The sequence below is a fragment of the Camelus ferus genome, chromosome 29 (assembly GCF_009834535.1).
Source record: "Camelus ferus isolate YT-003-E chromosome 29, BCGSAC_Cfer_1.0, whole genome shotgun sequence".
In the NCBI taxonomy this organism is placed as follows: domain Eukaryota; kingdom Metazoa; phylum Chordata; class Mammalia; order Artiodactyla; family Camelidae; genus Camelus; species Camelus ferus.
The window spans coordinates 10,390,026-10,405,843 of NC_045724.1; the positions used below are offsets into that span (position 1 = coordinate 10,390,026).

The 15,818-nt window shown below is 31.4% G+C and overlaps 1 protein-coding gene across 3 annotated transcripts in view; it reads right to left on the reverse strand.

Annotated features, from left to right (window-relative positions):
• The window catches only part of HNF4G (hepatocyte nuclear factor 4 gamma), a 106,987-nt gene that overhangs the window by 22,291 nt on the left and 68,878 nt on the right, over positions 1–15,818 (reverse strand). The window contains exon 1 of one of the 3 annotated variants that reach the window (XM_006185863.3): positions 1,846–2,031. The exons of the other annotated variants lie outside the window; for them this stretch is intronic. Coding sequence (XP_006185925.2) covers positions 1,846–1,981 — 136 coding nt within the window. The 5' untranslated portion in view covers positions 1,982–2,031. Of the gene's footprint in view, positions 1–1,845; positions 2,032–15,818 lie in introns of those variants that run through there. 3 annotated transcript variants of the gene reach the window in all.

The following is a 15,818-nucleotide window of genomic DNA, read 5'->3' on the forward strand; positions in this document are numbered from 1 at the left end:
TTCGTTTTGCTCATTTATTACTCATCTTTCCCCACAGAAAATAAACTTTGTGATGTCAGAGGATTCATCTGTCTTAGTCACCCTCTGCCTTCCTGCTCTAAGAACTATGCCTAGCATAAAGTAGGCACTAATAGTTTTGAAGAAGAGGCTTAAAGAAATCAACATAGATATTTTTACTTAAATATTTCTTAAATTAGTTAATATTGTTTACTACATATTTAAAAATCTCCATGTACTCAAAAGATATCAAACATATAAAGTAATACACTATAAACTTAAATTCATCATAATTGTATAGTAATATAAATATGATAAAAATTCATTGTTATATTTTCAATATAATGAAAGATAAAATCAAAGACTATCATGTCCCAATTACATTCTGTGACAAAAGATATATTCTACTTACAAATACTTTTGAGCTGACAAATATTGTCATATGTAATTTCATGAAGTTAAAAAATCTTTAATGAGGATATGCTTGAGGCTAATCATGTGACAGTATAGAATTTAAATGCTAGGAATTTTTCTTTTGGTAACACAAACAGAAGAGATATTAGATATATGGCAGTTAGAAGCGTTAAGATTGATTGTGTTTTGGAAGATTAAATGGAAATACCAAAAAAAAAAAAAAAATCAACTCTTGTTTCCAGTTTACTGTCATAGTTACATATTATTAACAAGAAACTTACACGTTATTACAAGAAAACAAGATAGACAACACTTTGGAAGGAGCCATACAAGTCAATTGTTTTGGTAAATATTTATGGTAAATCTGTCCCTACTATTTAGTCATCTATAGTCTTTAAAAAATGTATGACTCTATTGAGGTAAATACTCTATTAAAACCTTTTAGTCAAGTCTACACATAAGGATTCAAAATAGTGACTTCCTAGTGGTCGCACTACAAATTCATTTTAACTCTTTTGTGCTAAAATTTCAGAATTCATCTTCTGAAAAGTTTTAGAGACCTTCCCACTAATAAGTTATTATTGTTTATTGTAAACATAACAGCTATGACAGTCACTGAAATTGTACAGCATAGTAGAACATTAAGATATCCTGAGTGCATGATACATTCTCAGTCCCCAACACACACACACACACACATTTTCCAAAGTATACAGAATTAGTAGATTTCAGGAGTTCTAACAACTATTACTGATCTTGGACAAGACTTTTACTTGAAAAAAAAATCTAAATTCAAACTCAACAGTGACTGTATTCTATAAAGACATGAGCCCTAAACAAGTCATGTCTTATTTAGTTAAAATGTTACAATACCAAGAGCTTTGTGAGGCTAAACATTAGCTTGTCAAGTGTGGTTACAATATAAACCTTCATTTCTTTTCATATTTGTGTTCAGTGCAAAAACTTGATAGAATTTTAAATAGTTTCTCAGCAGCAGCAATTGAGAACTGGAATAATGAAAAGAGGCATCCAGTAAAACTCTGCAGTGTTCTACAGAAACTTCTCCATATGTCATTTTAAATGTTGCATAGAAAATATACTTTACAGCCAACCTGCCAATATTACTTATTACTGTGATTTACAGTAAATAAAATAACTGCTGAAACTACTCTTTTTACCTAACTGGCCCATGACAGAATTCGGAGGTGACTTTATTGCGCATAACTAAGCTTTTTCTGCCTCAAACATAAAATAGCCATAGCATTGTTAATTTAAATTTTGTGATGAAGTACAAAAGCCTCAGATTTGTGGCCTTAAAAAGCAAGCCCTGAATACTCCAGCAATAAAACACGGAGCTACCACCTGGGAGGCTCAGTTTTACTTCCCTCATTATACTTAACTTTTCTTTTTATCTACGAGCAGATGAGAACTCACCGTTTGAATTATATAGAATCTGCATAGTTTCAAACTCCAGAGTCGTGTAAGTTGGGTCCAAAACTTCACTGTAATTTGCCATGTCCATGTCCAGCATTGGTTCCGATACCCTCATCATTGATTTAGAAACACACATAAAAATGGCACCACGGGCCCAGAGTGCGTGATGGCTGTCTGGCTTTCAATCTGGGAGGGATAATCCAAAGTTAACTGTAACTGAGTGACTTATGTGCTGCAGTGGGAGGGGCTGTAAAACTGTAAACTCCTTCAGCAGGCCATATTCTGCTTATTTCTTTTTCTTTTATGGCATGCGAAAGCAATTCCTTGTGATAATGTTGGAATGCTTCGTGGAATCACCTTATCTGAAGTGCTTAGTGGACTAACATGATTTCCTAAATTGGTTTCCAGTAAAAAATAAATAATGTCATTAAGAGGATTAAACATTGAAAAGAGAATATCTCCGGCTTGTAAACTGTAATTATAGCATGATTTATCCCATTTGAGTGGCTGAAATCACATGCCACATGTTCTAAAATGTGGGACTTGCTTTACTGTTATAGATTTGGTAAGTCAAGACTGTAAGTTAACACTTAACATGAGCACTTAATAATTTCAAGTTTTCTTATCTGTACAATAAAGCTAACTTGGTTTATGCTGGGGTAAAGCAAGTTGGGAATGACAGGGATTTATGATACATTTCGGTAGAAGCCTGGGCATAGCCCTAATATGACCTGTGACATATTCTCTTCAGCTATTAACCTACGAGCCCATCCTTTGCATGTTGGTAAACTTCCCAAGGGCAGAACCAGAACAGTTGCTAGTATATTGTAGGCATTGGATAAATAATTGTTATATGAATAAGGTTTCATTTCTTTTTACTCCTGATGCCAATTATACTCTAGGCATTAAACTGAAATAAAATTATCCCTAACGTGTGCAGATCTACACATTTGCATCATCAACTTTCTCATATCTAACATCTATATAGCACACTGTATCTTTTATGTGTACATGTGACAAGGAGCATTTAGAGTGTGGGGAACATTTAGAAGATAATATTCAAAGATTATATTTTATTTCTGAGAATATGTTTATTGATTTTCTCTTCCAAGAAATAATTCCAGCCACATTTACATTAAAAAGTCAGAATTTCATTTTCCACATTTGTTAAAGATTACTGCCAAGTAATATTTCTTATTCAGTTTCTTAATACCATAAACCTTGTGACTATGGTATCTTAGAAATTACTCTATTTTTCATCTGGGAAGACTGGCCTCTTAAAATAAACTCAAAGCCATGTGAAGAATGGTGAAAATAGCAGGGAGTCATTTTAGCATCCAGATTCATTGAAATTAAATTCACTAAATTAAATATTGATCATTGGAATGGTCTCTTGCCTTCATATTCTGTAGCACTCTTAATTGTAAGGATAGTATTTGGGGGATAAATTTTAGGGACTGCTTTTGTTTAGTGAAAGTTAACTGTAGTTACTCAGTTTTTCAAGGGGACAGCAAGAAAATCCAGTGGTTTTCATTTGAATGAAGTGGTTCTCATTTGTGGTGAGGCACAAAGACATGCTGTGTTTCCAGTGTCAACCATAACAGTGCATTGTGCATAGCCCACGATCTTTCTCATTAATGTAGTGGCTAACCAATGCCCAGGTATGTCGCCAATGGGAGTTTCCTCAACAGAAGGAAAAGAAGAAAAGAAATACGTAGAAAACCATTCATTTATAAGACTGCAAAACACTAAGAGAAATGTGGAGGTAGCTCAGAAGAACAAGGCTGTCATAGTTTTACTGGTCTGCTCCATCCTGTGCCCGTGGGTGTCCTCACCATGGACCAGGGCGCTTCACTCAAAAGTGGAAGGGGCTTTAAATTCATCTCAGCACAGATCCTCAAGTAGCCACTAGCAGTTAATCAGAGCTGGCTTTCATGGTGAAACCTGTTTCTCATCCATGTTCTTTACTGTAAATTATTTTGTTCATGTTATTGAGTAAAAACTCCAGAATTTCCAGAAGATAGAGCCAATCCAAATAGCAGGCATAGCTCCTCAAGTCTGTCTTCCAAACAATATTTAGATGTGCAAACTCCTACAGAATCCAGTCAGCCTCATTCTAATAAAGAAAAAGATTCTCTTTACATTATTTTTTTTCCTCAAATAAATTACAAAGTACACTAGAAATCCTATTTTCTTGAATTCTAGAATTGGTAATTTACTGAACTAGTTAAGCAAATAAAATAATTAAAACAGAATTATAGAAATGGTGTATCCATTTAATACATATGACTGCTACTGTTTTGTTGGATCACCAAGAACTTTTATTTGACTAAGAACCTACAGCTTGGGATTCTTTATTCTTTTTTTTTTTTTTTTTTAAATCCCATACACTGCCTTTGATTTCTAGTATTTTTTTTAAGTGGAGGAAAATGTTAAAGGTATCTGTAAAGTAACTGGAATACAAAAGCCTTCTAGAATTTTCCATTGTTTTGAAATTTTTAGTATATTTTAACCAGCTTGCTTTTATTCACTTCCAAAGTATTTCCCTTGGTTTTTCAGGAAAAAAATTTTTTCTCTTAACACTTCTTATTTCATTAAATTATGCAAAATTCTAAGTAAATTATGAACTAACAAGAGCAAATGGCATTAACATGTGAGGTAACAGATACAAGTGACCATTGAGAGCAACATAAAGTTGGTGAGATGGTCAGAGGACACTACAGCACTATGCAAAAGAGCCAGAATGGGAACAGCATAAATGTCCATCAGTGGATGAATGGATAACAAAATGTGGTCTACAACGGAAAACTATTCCCCTTTAAAAAGGAATGAACTACTGTTACATGCTACAACATAAATGACCCTTAAAAACATTATGATAAGTAAAATAAGCCCATTGCAAGAAAGACAAATACTGCATGATTCCATTAATATGAGAAATCTAAAGCAGTTACACTCATAGATTCAAAGAGAGGAATGGTGGTTGCCAGGGGGAGGGAGAAATAGGGAATTACTATTAAAGGGTATGAAATTTTAGTAAAACAAGATGAATAAACTTTAGAAATCCACTGTACAACACTATAGCAGCCAACAATATCACACACTTGAAAATTTGCTTAAAAAGGTAGCACTCATGTTATATGCTCTTAGCACAATAAAATAAAATAAAATAAAATAAAATAAAATAAAAAGATTTATAAATAAATTGAACAACATGGGAAAATATCAACCTTATTAGTAATCAGAGAAATACAAAATAAAACAATCAATGCTGTTTTGTTTTCTTTTTTCTTTCTTTTTTTTTTTTAAAGATGCCTTCTGCTTATGGAAGGCAGCCTACCCTGGAAACTAGTATCTTCCACTAAGGAAGTTGAGAACCTGAGTTAATGCAGAGAGCTGGCTAAGTAGAGATTAATTAGATTTTCTCTTGCATTGATTTTAACATGAGATAACTTGTATTTAAGAAATAATTTCTATTCCTTCTTATGACAAATCCCTCCTCTCTACTTCTAAAATTAATTTGGCTTAACTTAGAATATTTCTATTTGCTTAAAGAGGAGTAGGGAAGGACAATGAGGAGGATGAGAAAGAAAAGAAATAAAGAGATAAGGGGAAAAAAAGAAAATGTCACAGAAATCATTTTAGTCATGGTTACTTTTGGATTTTTAATTATGCATCATAATCAAAGCCGGCCTCACACTCTTCAGTATTTTATTGTGTTTTCCATTCAATAGTGATTGTGGAATGTTCATAATTTAGTAACTTTGGTTTTTGGAAACATGTCATTTGGCACAATCAAACAAAATAAAATTATACAATTTAATTGTATAAAACTCAAATGCAAAAACAGTCATTGTATTTGTTTACATATTTTGATATTACAATCCAGTTATTTTTATGAAAGGGATAGATCAAAAGCCTAGGGAGCTTTTCATAATTGCTTCATCAAGTGCTTCTTGTGGCTAAATTAATTAAAAGCTTAAGTAATTATAAGAAAAAAAGTATTAATTTTATGCCTCGGTGATACAGAAACAATTATCCTTAAATAAATGGGACTTCTGTTACTAACCCCTACATTCCACATAAATTTGAGAGTAATTTTAAGTTAACTTCTAAAAGTTTAATTGGGAAAAAAATCATTAAACATTCATGCTAACTCCTAAGACAGTTATTTGTAATGACTAACATGTTTTCTAAAGTAGAAATACATAAACTTAATTTAAAACCAAAATTATAAATATATATCATCAACTACGATCTACTGAAAGTCACTCTGAACAGAGGTCACTTGTAGTATCTGTTCTTTAAGCTGAGCACAATGTTACTGTTCTTTAGCGTGATCTCATGGCTTGCAGGCTAAAATGTACCTTCTTAGTCCTAGACAGGTCAAATACCCCAGAGAGAAAAACAACATTATTTGTAGATAAAAGGTCGATTTTAAATAGCACAACTAATGTTCTTGAAAAATGTCTGTCTGTCTTAAAGCAATGGTTCCTTAAACTGGCATGTGAAATATGATATTTAAAATTCTTTACAGCAACATAACAAGAGATGAAAACAGCATAGTGTTTGAAGAAGACAACAACTCAATTCATTATTGACTGACTATTCAAGATAATAGCAGAAACATTTCTATCTTATCTGTAAGACCATTAAGCCTGTTAAATTGCTCTATCCTTTATATTTGATTTAGTCATTCCTTCATAGCATGATTTAAAATAGAAAACAGGCTAATCAAAATCCAGGTTATTTTCATAAAGGAATCTTCATGAAAACAACTTGGAATGTTAATTTTAATACTAAAACATTTTGTTTTAAAGTTTTAGCTAATAAAATTTGTTCTGTAAATGTATTCCTTTGAGATCACTTTTCATTACCAAAAGTACTATGCTAATCCCAAGAGCACATTAGTTTCTCATTTCCTGTTCCACTTTTCTAAGTATGAAGATGACACAAATGTGATCACTAAAAGTTAGATGAAGAAGAATAAGAATCCAAATCAATCCAGTGTATTTTTCAGTGTAAACAGGAAATCATTAAGAGGAGAACTCTACCCAATAAAATAGCTTATTATTTCAAAGCAAAGCCATCTTTCATTTCTCAAAAAAAAGTCAATTAAAATGTCATTATCTGCCTTGCTGCCACTGTCTTCACCTAACCATCATTCCTTTTTTGAAATAGAAGTCTTATCTCTTCTTTTTCCTTGTGACGAAGGATAATAAACATATTTAAAAATTAAAACAAACAAAAATAGGCATTTTAATCCTCAAAACAAGTTGCTATCACTGATACACAAAGAAAGAATTTACAATTGGATCTAATGATGGGATTGTATTTTCAAAGCACTTCATAAGTTCTTTCTCACAGCCCAAATTATGTATAATTTTTAGATAAACAAAAATAATTTTACTTTGTCTTTTTTTCCTTCTTTGATCTAGCTGATTGCCAAGCAATATCCAGAAATACCACAGAACTCATTAGGTCATTTAAGCCAAAGTTACTTACTATCAACATTAAAAAACATGTATTATTATTCTTATTGAAATATACTCCTAGTTTAGAACTGATGGGAAAAATTAAAATTAAACTGAACTTCCATAAATTTTGCTTACAAAGTTTTAAAATTCCCATTAAATAAATATTTAAAAAATTAAAATTAGAAATAAAATTTAAATTTAAAAAATTGCATATCTCCTTGCTCAATTTATATTGTTTTTCAATTCATAACTAGAATCCCAAAACAATTTTAAATCCTTATTTTAGAACCCATCTTTTATCTAATGCAAAAAACTCACATCACTACTAAAAAATGCTAAATGAATGAATGAATTGGGCAGAGACACACAGCGCCTTGTGAAATAGTTTAGAAATATATTACTATTTTTGTAATATTTATGGTTTACCTCAGCTATTCATATTTTTTTCTATTTGCTCACTGAAACACCAGATTGTCATCTGGAACTAGTTATACAATAAATGTTAAAACCCCAAACTAAAGAAGAGTGAAAATGGTATCATAATTAAATCAGTTACTGTTAGCATAGACAAAAGGAGGTTACACAGCTGAGACCGAAATGAAAATACTCTGAGTAAAAGCTTAGAGGCACTATGAGAAATCTGCATATATTAAACCTACCTTCAAGGTCAGTTGCCTTGTGATTCAAAACAGACTCTCCTTTTCAGAAGATAAGCAGTTGATTAGTACTAAATTATTAACTGGAATATAGATTATACTGGTAAGGAAAATATAAAAAAAAAAGTCTGGGTATAAGGAACATGTTACGGATTGCACAGCCACTATTTCTGCATTTCCTTTTTACAATGGGTATTATCACTGTGGCCACGGCAAACTCAGCAAAGTTAGAATGTTTTAAGATTGTGGCGGTACTCTTGATACCAAAGATGCTGCATTATGCAAAATGAAGGGAAGAAAGTTATCAGTTTGGGCCAGTACCTATTTCAAATATGTTCTGAAGTGATACAATGTTTAACAAAAATAGAAGCAGTTCTACTGTGCTGAGTGCACTATTAGACTTGAATATTTTGAACAAATGTATTATAATGACCATAAACTTTTGTATCTGGGAGCCCAATGCATACATACATACTTAAGAGTTATTGTTTCTTAATTTTAAAAATGTAGTAATAGATTATACACACAGTCATATAGTTAAGAACTACTCAACATTTGGCCTTAAAGCTTTTTTATATACAACATATTAGGGAGAACAACATATTAATATATTTGATTTAGATAAAACTAATTAAGATTTGCAGCTCCATCTAATATAGTTAGGTATGTGTGACTCAACTGAAAATGTTAAATATTTCATCACTTTTATATAAGTTTCTTTCTGAAAGAAGCAATATTGGTTGGCTTTTTGAAAATAACATAATGAAGTATATCTTTTAGAATAAAAATATAGGACAATTGAAATGATCTTAATAACAAACAAATATTAATTTAATTTGAACCAAACATCATAGGTAAGGTCATGGCTTTTGGCAATGCACTAAGTTTCAAAATTACAAGCTATAATCACTCTCAAGAGTAACTAATTTGGAATTGCTTAACATCTAACTTATATACTAGATCAGTAATTCACAAATTCTGCTGCACATCAGAAGCATCTGGGGAACTTTCAAAGACCCCCAAGGGCCAAGTGCCATCAGACAACAATTATATCAGAATGTCTAGGGGTAGAAGTCAGGTGTCAGTGTTTTTAAAATCCTTTAGGAGAGTCCAATGTGCAGCAAAGTCCAGAGAGCATTGCTTTAAGCTGCAAATTCTATGAAGGCAAAGATTTCATATTGTCTATTTATTTTGTTTCTAGGGCCTAGACTAGTGTCTAGCAAATGATAAACACTCCACAAATACTTACTGAATGTGTGAATAAAATACATATACCGATAATTAACTATGACAGAGTATAGCATTAATAATGAGTGCATAAATCAAGCACTTTTCTAGTGACTATTTCTACATGAACAAATAGAGAAATTCCCTGCCCTCATGAAATGTACAAGAAAAGAAGAAGAAGAAGAATTTATATCTTTATAAAGAGGCAGATAATTGAACCATTGTCTTTCCACTGGATCCACAAAGCAGAATTGAGAAATTCAATGTTTTATACATTTAGACCTTGAAGTAATAAACTTACTGGTTTGAAGGTACATAGTAAGAAGTGTAAACCCTCTTGCTGTCTGATTCTTCAATGTTTGCCTTAATTTACATTGTTCTTTATTCTTAGGTAATTCAGTGGGAAGTTGCTGCAACACTGAATTAGCAAATACTGAACCTTTGCTCCTAGGAGAAATGCAGGGTTAGGTTCCTGTGAGCCTCTGGTCACAACATTTTCATGAATGAATCAATTCATAACCTGTTTTATGTGCATTTCTATTTAAAGGCCCCTTATTTAATAGCTATGCTGTTGATTTGTTACCATTGAACTGACAGTCAACAACATTATAACTCATGCCTGAATAAAGCTTATCTAAGATATATTTTTTCTGTGAGGCATGCCATAGCATTCAGCAATTAGGAGCACTAGACAGCACCTCAGTACTAAACTTAGTGGTCATTTTAAACAGCAAAATCACCAACAAAAAGTATACAGATGAGGGAAATGTGGCAGTGAAGATGTTGTGAAAGGACACTTGTCTATAGTACAGAGGGTTGGATGAGCATGTTCCTTGTTGAGGTCCACATGCTCATCCAGCAACTCAAACCTTTCCCCACTGAGCCCTGCAAAAGTACTTTGAGTTCTGATTCTGGGGTAAGAAAAAAAAATGTTAGCAAGTAGCCAAATTCACAAACATGGGATATGTAATAAAAAGAAAGCTGTTCATTGGCTTTCTTGTGACATGTAACATGTTAATTATATTCTGAAGCAAATAACAACTTTTTGTGAATAACAAAGTCTTTTGTAGTCTTTCAAGTATATACATATTTTTTTTAATCCCTGTGTTAATTTGTTAAGCCACTACCAGCCTTTAAGAAAGCTATATGAATATATTTTTGTGATTAGTATTCGGGTTTTAAATGGAAAGGAAAAAACTGATATGTATCAACAAATCCATCCCCTTTAAGTTTGTCCATGTTTGTTGACCCAACCTCCAAATGTTTACCAGTCCTTTTGTTGTTGTTGTTGTTACAGGAAACCAAACAATAACTTTTTAGTTCCAGGGCCATAAAAGTAAAACCCCTATTTCCAAATCTTTAATTAAAAAAAAAAAAAAAACTTCAGCCAATAATTCACTGTGATACTGGGTTATGATAGTAAATGGAATGTATGTTCAGCCAAGCACTGTTACAATCACATTAATTAGGGCAATTTTTAATTTTTCAATAACGAATAGGCATTATTATAACAGATATGTTTTTCCAACTGTTCTCCCTGCAGGTATGGTAGAAAAAAAAAGAAAACAAATGAAAAGAAAGGAAAAGGAAAGGAAACAGAAAGAAAAGACAGGACACCTTAGGTCAGAAACCTAGACCTTAAGAAAAGTTTTAAGAGATGAATATGCAAAATTTAAATAAATTCAATATGTATTTGTATAAAAATGCGCAGGGCATTATTAAGTATTATGTTTTACTTAAGTGTTAAGAGTATATCAGAGTAATTTTTATAGCATTACTATTGTTTTTTAAATGAAATGAGTTAACATTAACACCAAGGAGAGAAAACGAGACTATAAGCGATAGCCAATCTATTTTTCATGGAAATGACGTTTATACAATTTTGAGGCCTTTTGAAGAGGAGCAAATTACTAGAAACGAATTGCCCTAACCAGGACAATAGAAGGGGCTCAACTGATGGGCCTTGAAACTTAAGTTTCATTTTAGCCTCTCTCGAAATCTGCACCAGACTTACTAAATACAATAACTGTTTTTATTTAAAATTATATTACCCTAATTCCACCTGTACCTGTGTGGCAATATCTTTTCTTTCTCCTTTTCCTCATCTACCTCATAAGTTTTCATTCTTTACTTTACTGCTATTTTCTTCTCCTTGGAATCTCATGCATTTAAAACTAAAATCACTATTTAGAAATAGGATTCCAAAATTTTATTAGATTACTCCATTGCAAAATATAATTCTATATCCCCAAGTTTTAACTAACCCTTTTTCCTCTGGAGTGCTTTTTTGTCACATGGAGTAAAACTCTGTGGACAATAATATAAGTAGGGATCAAAAATACACAGAATTATCTGTTTCTGGTCAGCTATAATCAACATAAGTGTTAATGAAATGTCTTGATAAACTTTTTTACTAAATTTAATACTCTCTTCTGTATTATGGACTTTGGAAAGATTTTTTAAAAACTCATTGAATCTCTTTGTCCTAAAAACATTTGCAGTAGCTCACTAGTTGCATCTGCATGCTTACATATTACTATATGCCAGCTTCTTGCTACATTCAACATATCCAGACTAAGAAACCTCACACAGATACTCTCCATGTCTTCATTTATTGTTCATTACTATGGTCCAAAATATTGGAACAATTAGTTTATTATATATCTAGGAAGGGGATCAATGTTTTGTATGTATGAGGAAAGAAGAAATTAAATACAAGACTAAAATTTTTTTCTACATAAAGCAGTCATTGCAGCAATGAGAATTAGGGACTACTTAGACAGCCTGTATGATAATGATAGAGATATAATGCTCAAATGCCTTGATCCCAGAAGGTTGAATTAGCATCTAGGAAAAAGCATGAGGGAGATGAACTCATCATCCTGTGGGTTCAAGGACATTACTGTTCTTTTGATTAGCTACAGAGAGCTGGGATTCAAAACAGGTCTTTGTGGTTCCAAGGGGTTTGCTGCTTCTTTTATGCCATCTGTTTGGAGGTATGTGTCAATTCACTTTCTCAAGCTATTTAAAGACAAATAACCAAGCTCCAGTGAAAGTATTTCCACTATATATACGCACAACATAATTCCAGCTTTAGATTAACTTGTATGAAATATCAGCAGAATTTCGGTGGCATATTAAGAAAATCATTAAGCTACAGCAGTGATTCTCAGTGAAGTGTGATTTCCCCTCAGGGGTGACATTTGCGAATGTCTGGAGACCATTCTAGTTATAACAGCTGAGAGAGAGGTGATGTTGATATCCAGAGGGTACAGGCCAGGAATGCTGCAAACACCTTACAATGACAGAGCAATTGTTCACAGCAAAGAATTATCTACGTCAAATGTCAATGAGTCTCAGGGTGAGAAAACCTGGACCTGTAGTATATGAGACTTCAGGTCATGTGTCCTCATTTAAAATTCAACATATTTTAACTGAGAATCAATTGTGAAAATATGTTCATGCTTTTTGAAAATTGTAAGGATCAACTGTGATAACTTGCTTCAGCCTGTTGAAAATTATAAAGAACTGTTTAATCTTTATTTATTTTTGAAACATTTATTTATTTACATGTTATAAAATATAAAATAAATGCTCATATAAGTGTACTCTGTTTCACTCTAAGCTAGATAGACAAACCTCTTATACATCATCATAACACCAGTATCTTCATAGTTAAGTAATAGTATGCACATAAAAAAACATGCTTCTTTAATTAATGAATTAGTATGCCAGCTTACACTTGTAATTCCTGGGCAGAATCTTTTACAAAGAAAGCTAATAAATACAGCATTTTTGGGGAAAAGAACTCTATACTCCAAAGTTACTTTTAATAACTAAGTATTGGAAGGGGGACATAAAACAGCATAAGATATGAAACAACTACAGCTTTAAAAGAGGTGTACAACAGGTATTTTAAAAGACAGTTTTCATCCAAAAGATAATGATTGTATTTCTAATGTAACTGCAGAACTCTTAAATCATTGCATTTAAAAAATGAGATTCAAAAGGAAACAACACACGTCAAGTAAAAGATGATACCAAATTAGCTTTATGTAGTAAGAATATACATTTATTTCTGATCATAGACTTCAACTGGCTAACATGCTGGGGCCAGTTTAGGACTGTTAGAACATTCACAGATGTCCAATTTCTAAAACAAGTTATAAAATTCTTCCCTAAATTGAAGCAATGATAGTAATTACTTAATGACTGTGGGGGGAAAGCAATCATTTATCTAGTTTTTATTATTATAATACCTAAAGTATTAATAAATACTACCAATAGATTTTAAAACATACTACGTACATATTATTCATCAGCTACTACCAAGCAAATGATTTACCTGTGCTGCACATTAAAATGTCTATTTCCCTCAATCATTCTCAAAAACTGCATCTTTCTGCTCTGCTTTTAACTAGGGAGTTGAAGTTATAAGCTCTATAACTTCAATTTATTTATTGCCTTTCTGATTCTATCTGGAAAAACTTAAAGAATATTTGTCATTTCAACAGCTTTAAAATTTGATCTGATCATTACCAAATATTTATTCTTTTGGACTTGAGTATGTTTTTCTGTTAGTTCTTACATTATTTTCTATTGAGAATTATCCACGTATAAAACAATTTATTTATATTACATCCTACTTGAGATAATACTTTAAGAATTGGATAACAGTAAGTGTAAATGAAGAAACCTTGGCATTCTTTACATTTAATATTACATGTTAGTACTTTACTCCATTTCAAAAATATTTATATGACAATTTACTTAAGATACTATCAAAATATTTCAGAAATTACAATTTGTTTACTAAAGAGATTCACTTTATGTTATTTGTAAAAGTTAGCTTATTTTAAAGGAAAATAAATTGTATTGGGCAGAAAACTAAACAAAAAGAAGCTACTAAGCAGACAAAATAAGCAAAAAGACACAGTAGAAGAGGAAAAATGAACACAAATTTAAAGCATTAAATGAAACCAAAGTAATCATTTAAAAATTTACTAAGACTTACTAACTTTGGCTGTTATACTTGTGTGACTTCCATTAGAGAAACAGGCAGTCCTAAAATCATAATGGTGGAAGGAGGAGTTTCTTACATAATTATGTAATTATTTCTTATATAACTAGTATTATTGAGCTCACTGTGTATTTTAGGCACTTTGCTAAGCTATTTATTATCCTATTTCATATTCTATTCTATAATTTATTTACATTGATTAATTATGGATATTTAATATCATTTATTATACTACTATTATAATCTTCATTATACTATTACATTATTATTAAATGATTGCATGATTATACCATTTACTATATCTTTATATATACTATTTGCTATTTATTTTATTATACTATTTACTAAGTCTTTAAATTATCCAAACAACTATAAAGTGTTGGTATTATAACTTTCCCTAGTTCACAAAAAGGGAGATTAGAGATATTAAATTATCTCATTGAATCATTTATTTAACAACAAAAAATGGAAAGACATATTGATGTTGAGGAATAAAAAATAAGTCAAGAGAGAAAGCAAAATGAAATCATAAAACATGTTCAATTTAGCACAGAGAAGACAAGAAGAGACAAAAAAAGACACAAAACATAAATGGAACAAACAGAAAACAACTAGCAAAATGGTAGATTTTAATTCAGAAAATATTTAGGAACTATAATTAAGTGATAGTGAGCCAGTTCAATCATGAAATCTACTAAGCTTTGAATTAGAAAGGAGGTCAAAGGAAATGATATTGTAGTGATCAAGATATCCACTGCCTTGTAGGAATTAAGGGACACAAGAATGAGGTGGTTTGTTAATTATTTTCTCTGATTAGGTTACCTATTTCTCTCCATGTACATTTAAATATTAATCAGAGATTCACTCTACTACAGGATTATTTAAAAGGATAAAATGAGGGAAGAGGTCAAGTGTAAGATAAACAGCCACTTAAAAAGGAAGATAAGAGTTCCCTGCTCACTAAATCTAGTATTTAATAATTACTAGAGCTGCTTGTAAATTTTATGATAGATTTTACTTTTGCTATCTTATAAACTGAACTTTTATGTTAGTAAAATTATTTTAGTATTTGTTTAGCTTTCAAATTCATATTCTTTTAAAAAATCACTGAATCTTTTACTTTCAGACCTACTGTTACTTAACTTTTAGGCTACACAGTTTCGAATAAATTAGAAGACTGGTATGCAGAAAGTAAAGGTACAATTCTCAATAATAAATGTCTGAGCTTAAATTACTTACATAATCATGTGCCTTTAAAAAAAGCACATCCAGGTTTTTAAAATGCAGAACACTTTCATTTTCATTAAGAGAGAAAAATCACTAAACTAACAAATTTTAAAAGGGCAATTTTGCCTCCAGGAATCTTAAACTGGAGATATCTTCCCTTAAAAAAATTAATTAGAATGGATTGTGTTAGTTACTACAAACAGACTGTCAAGGGTCATTCCACTTAAATCACTGAGTAGTGAGCAAAGTTAATTATTCAGAGTCCATGTATGTACAAAATATTTAAAATGTAACTAAGAGTTTAAATGGATTCATCACATTCTTTCTCAGATGATTTTTAAACTAGATGAAAAAGTGGCAATAATT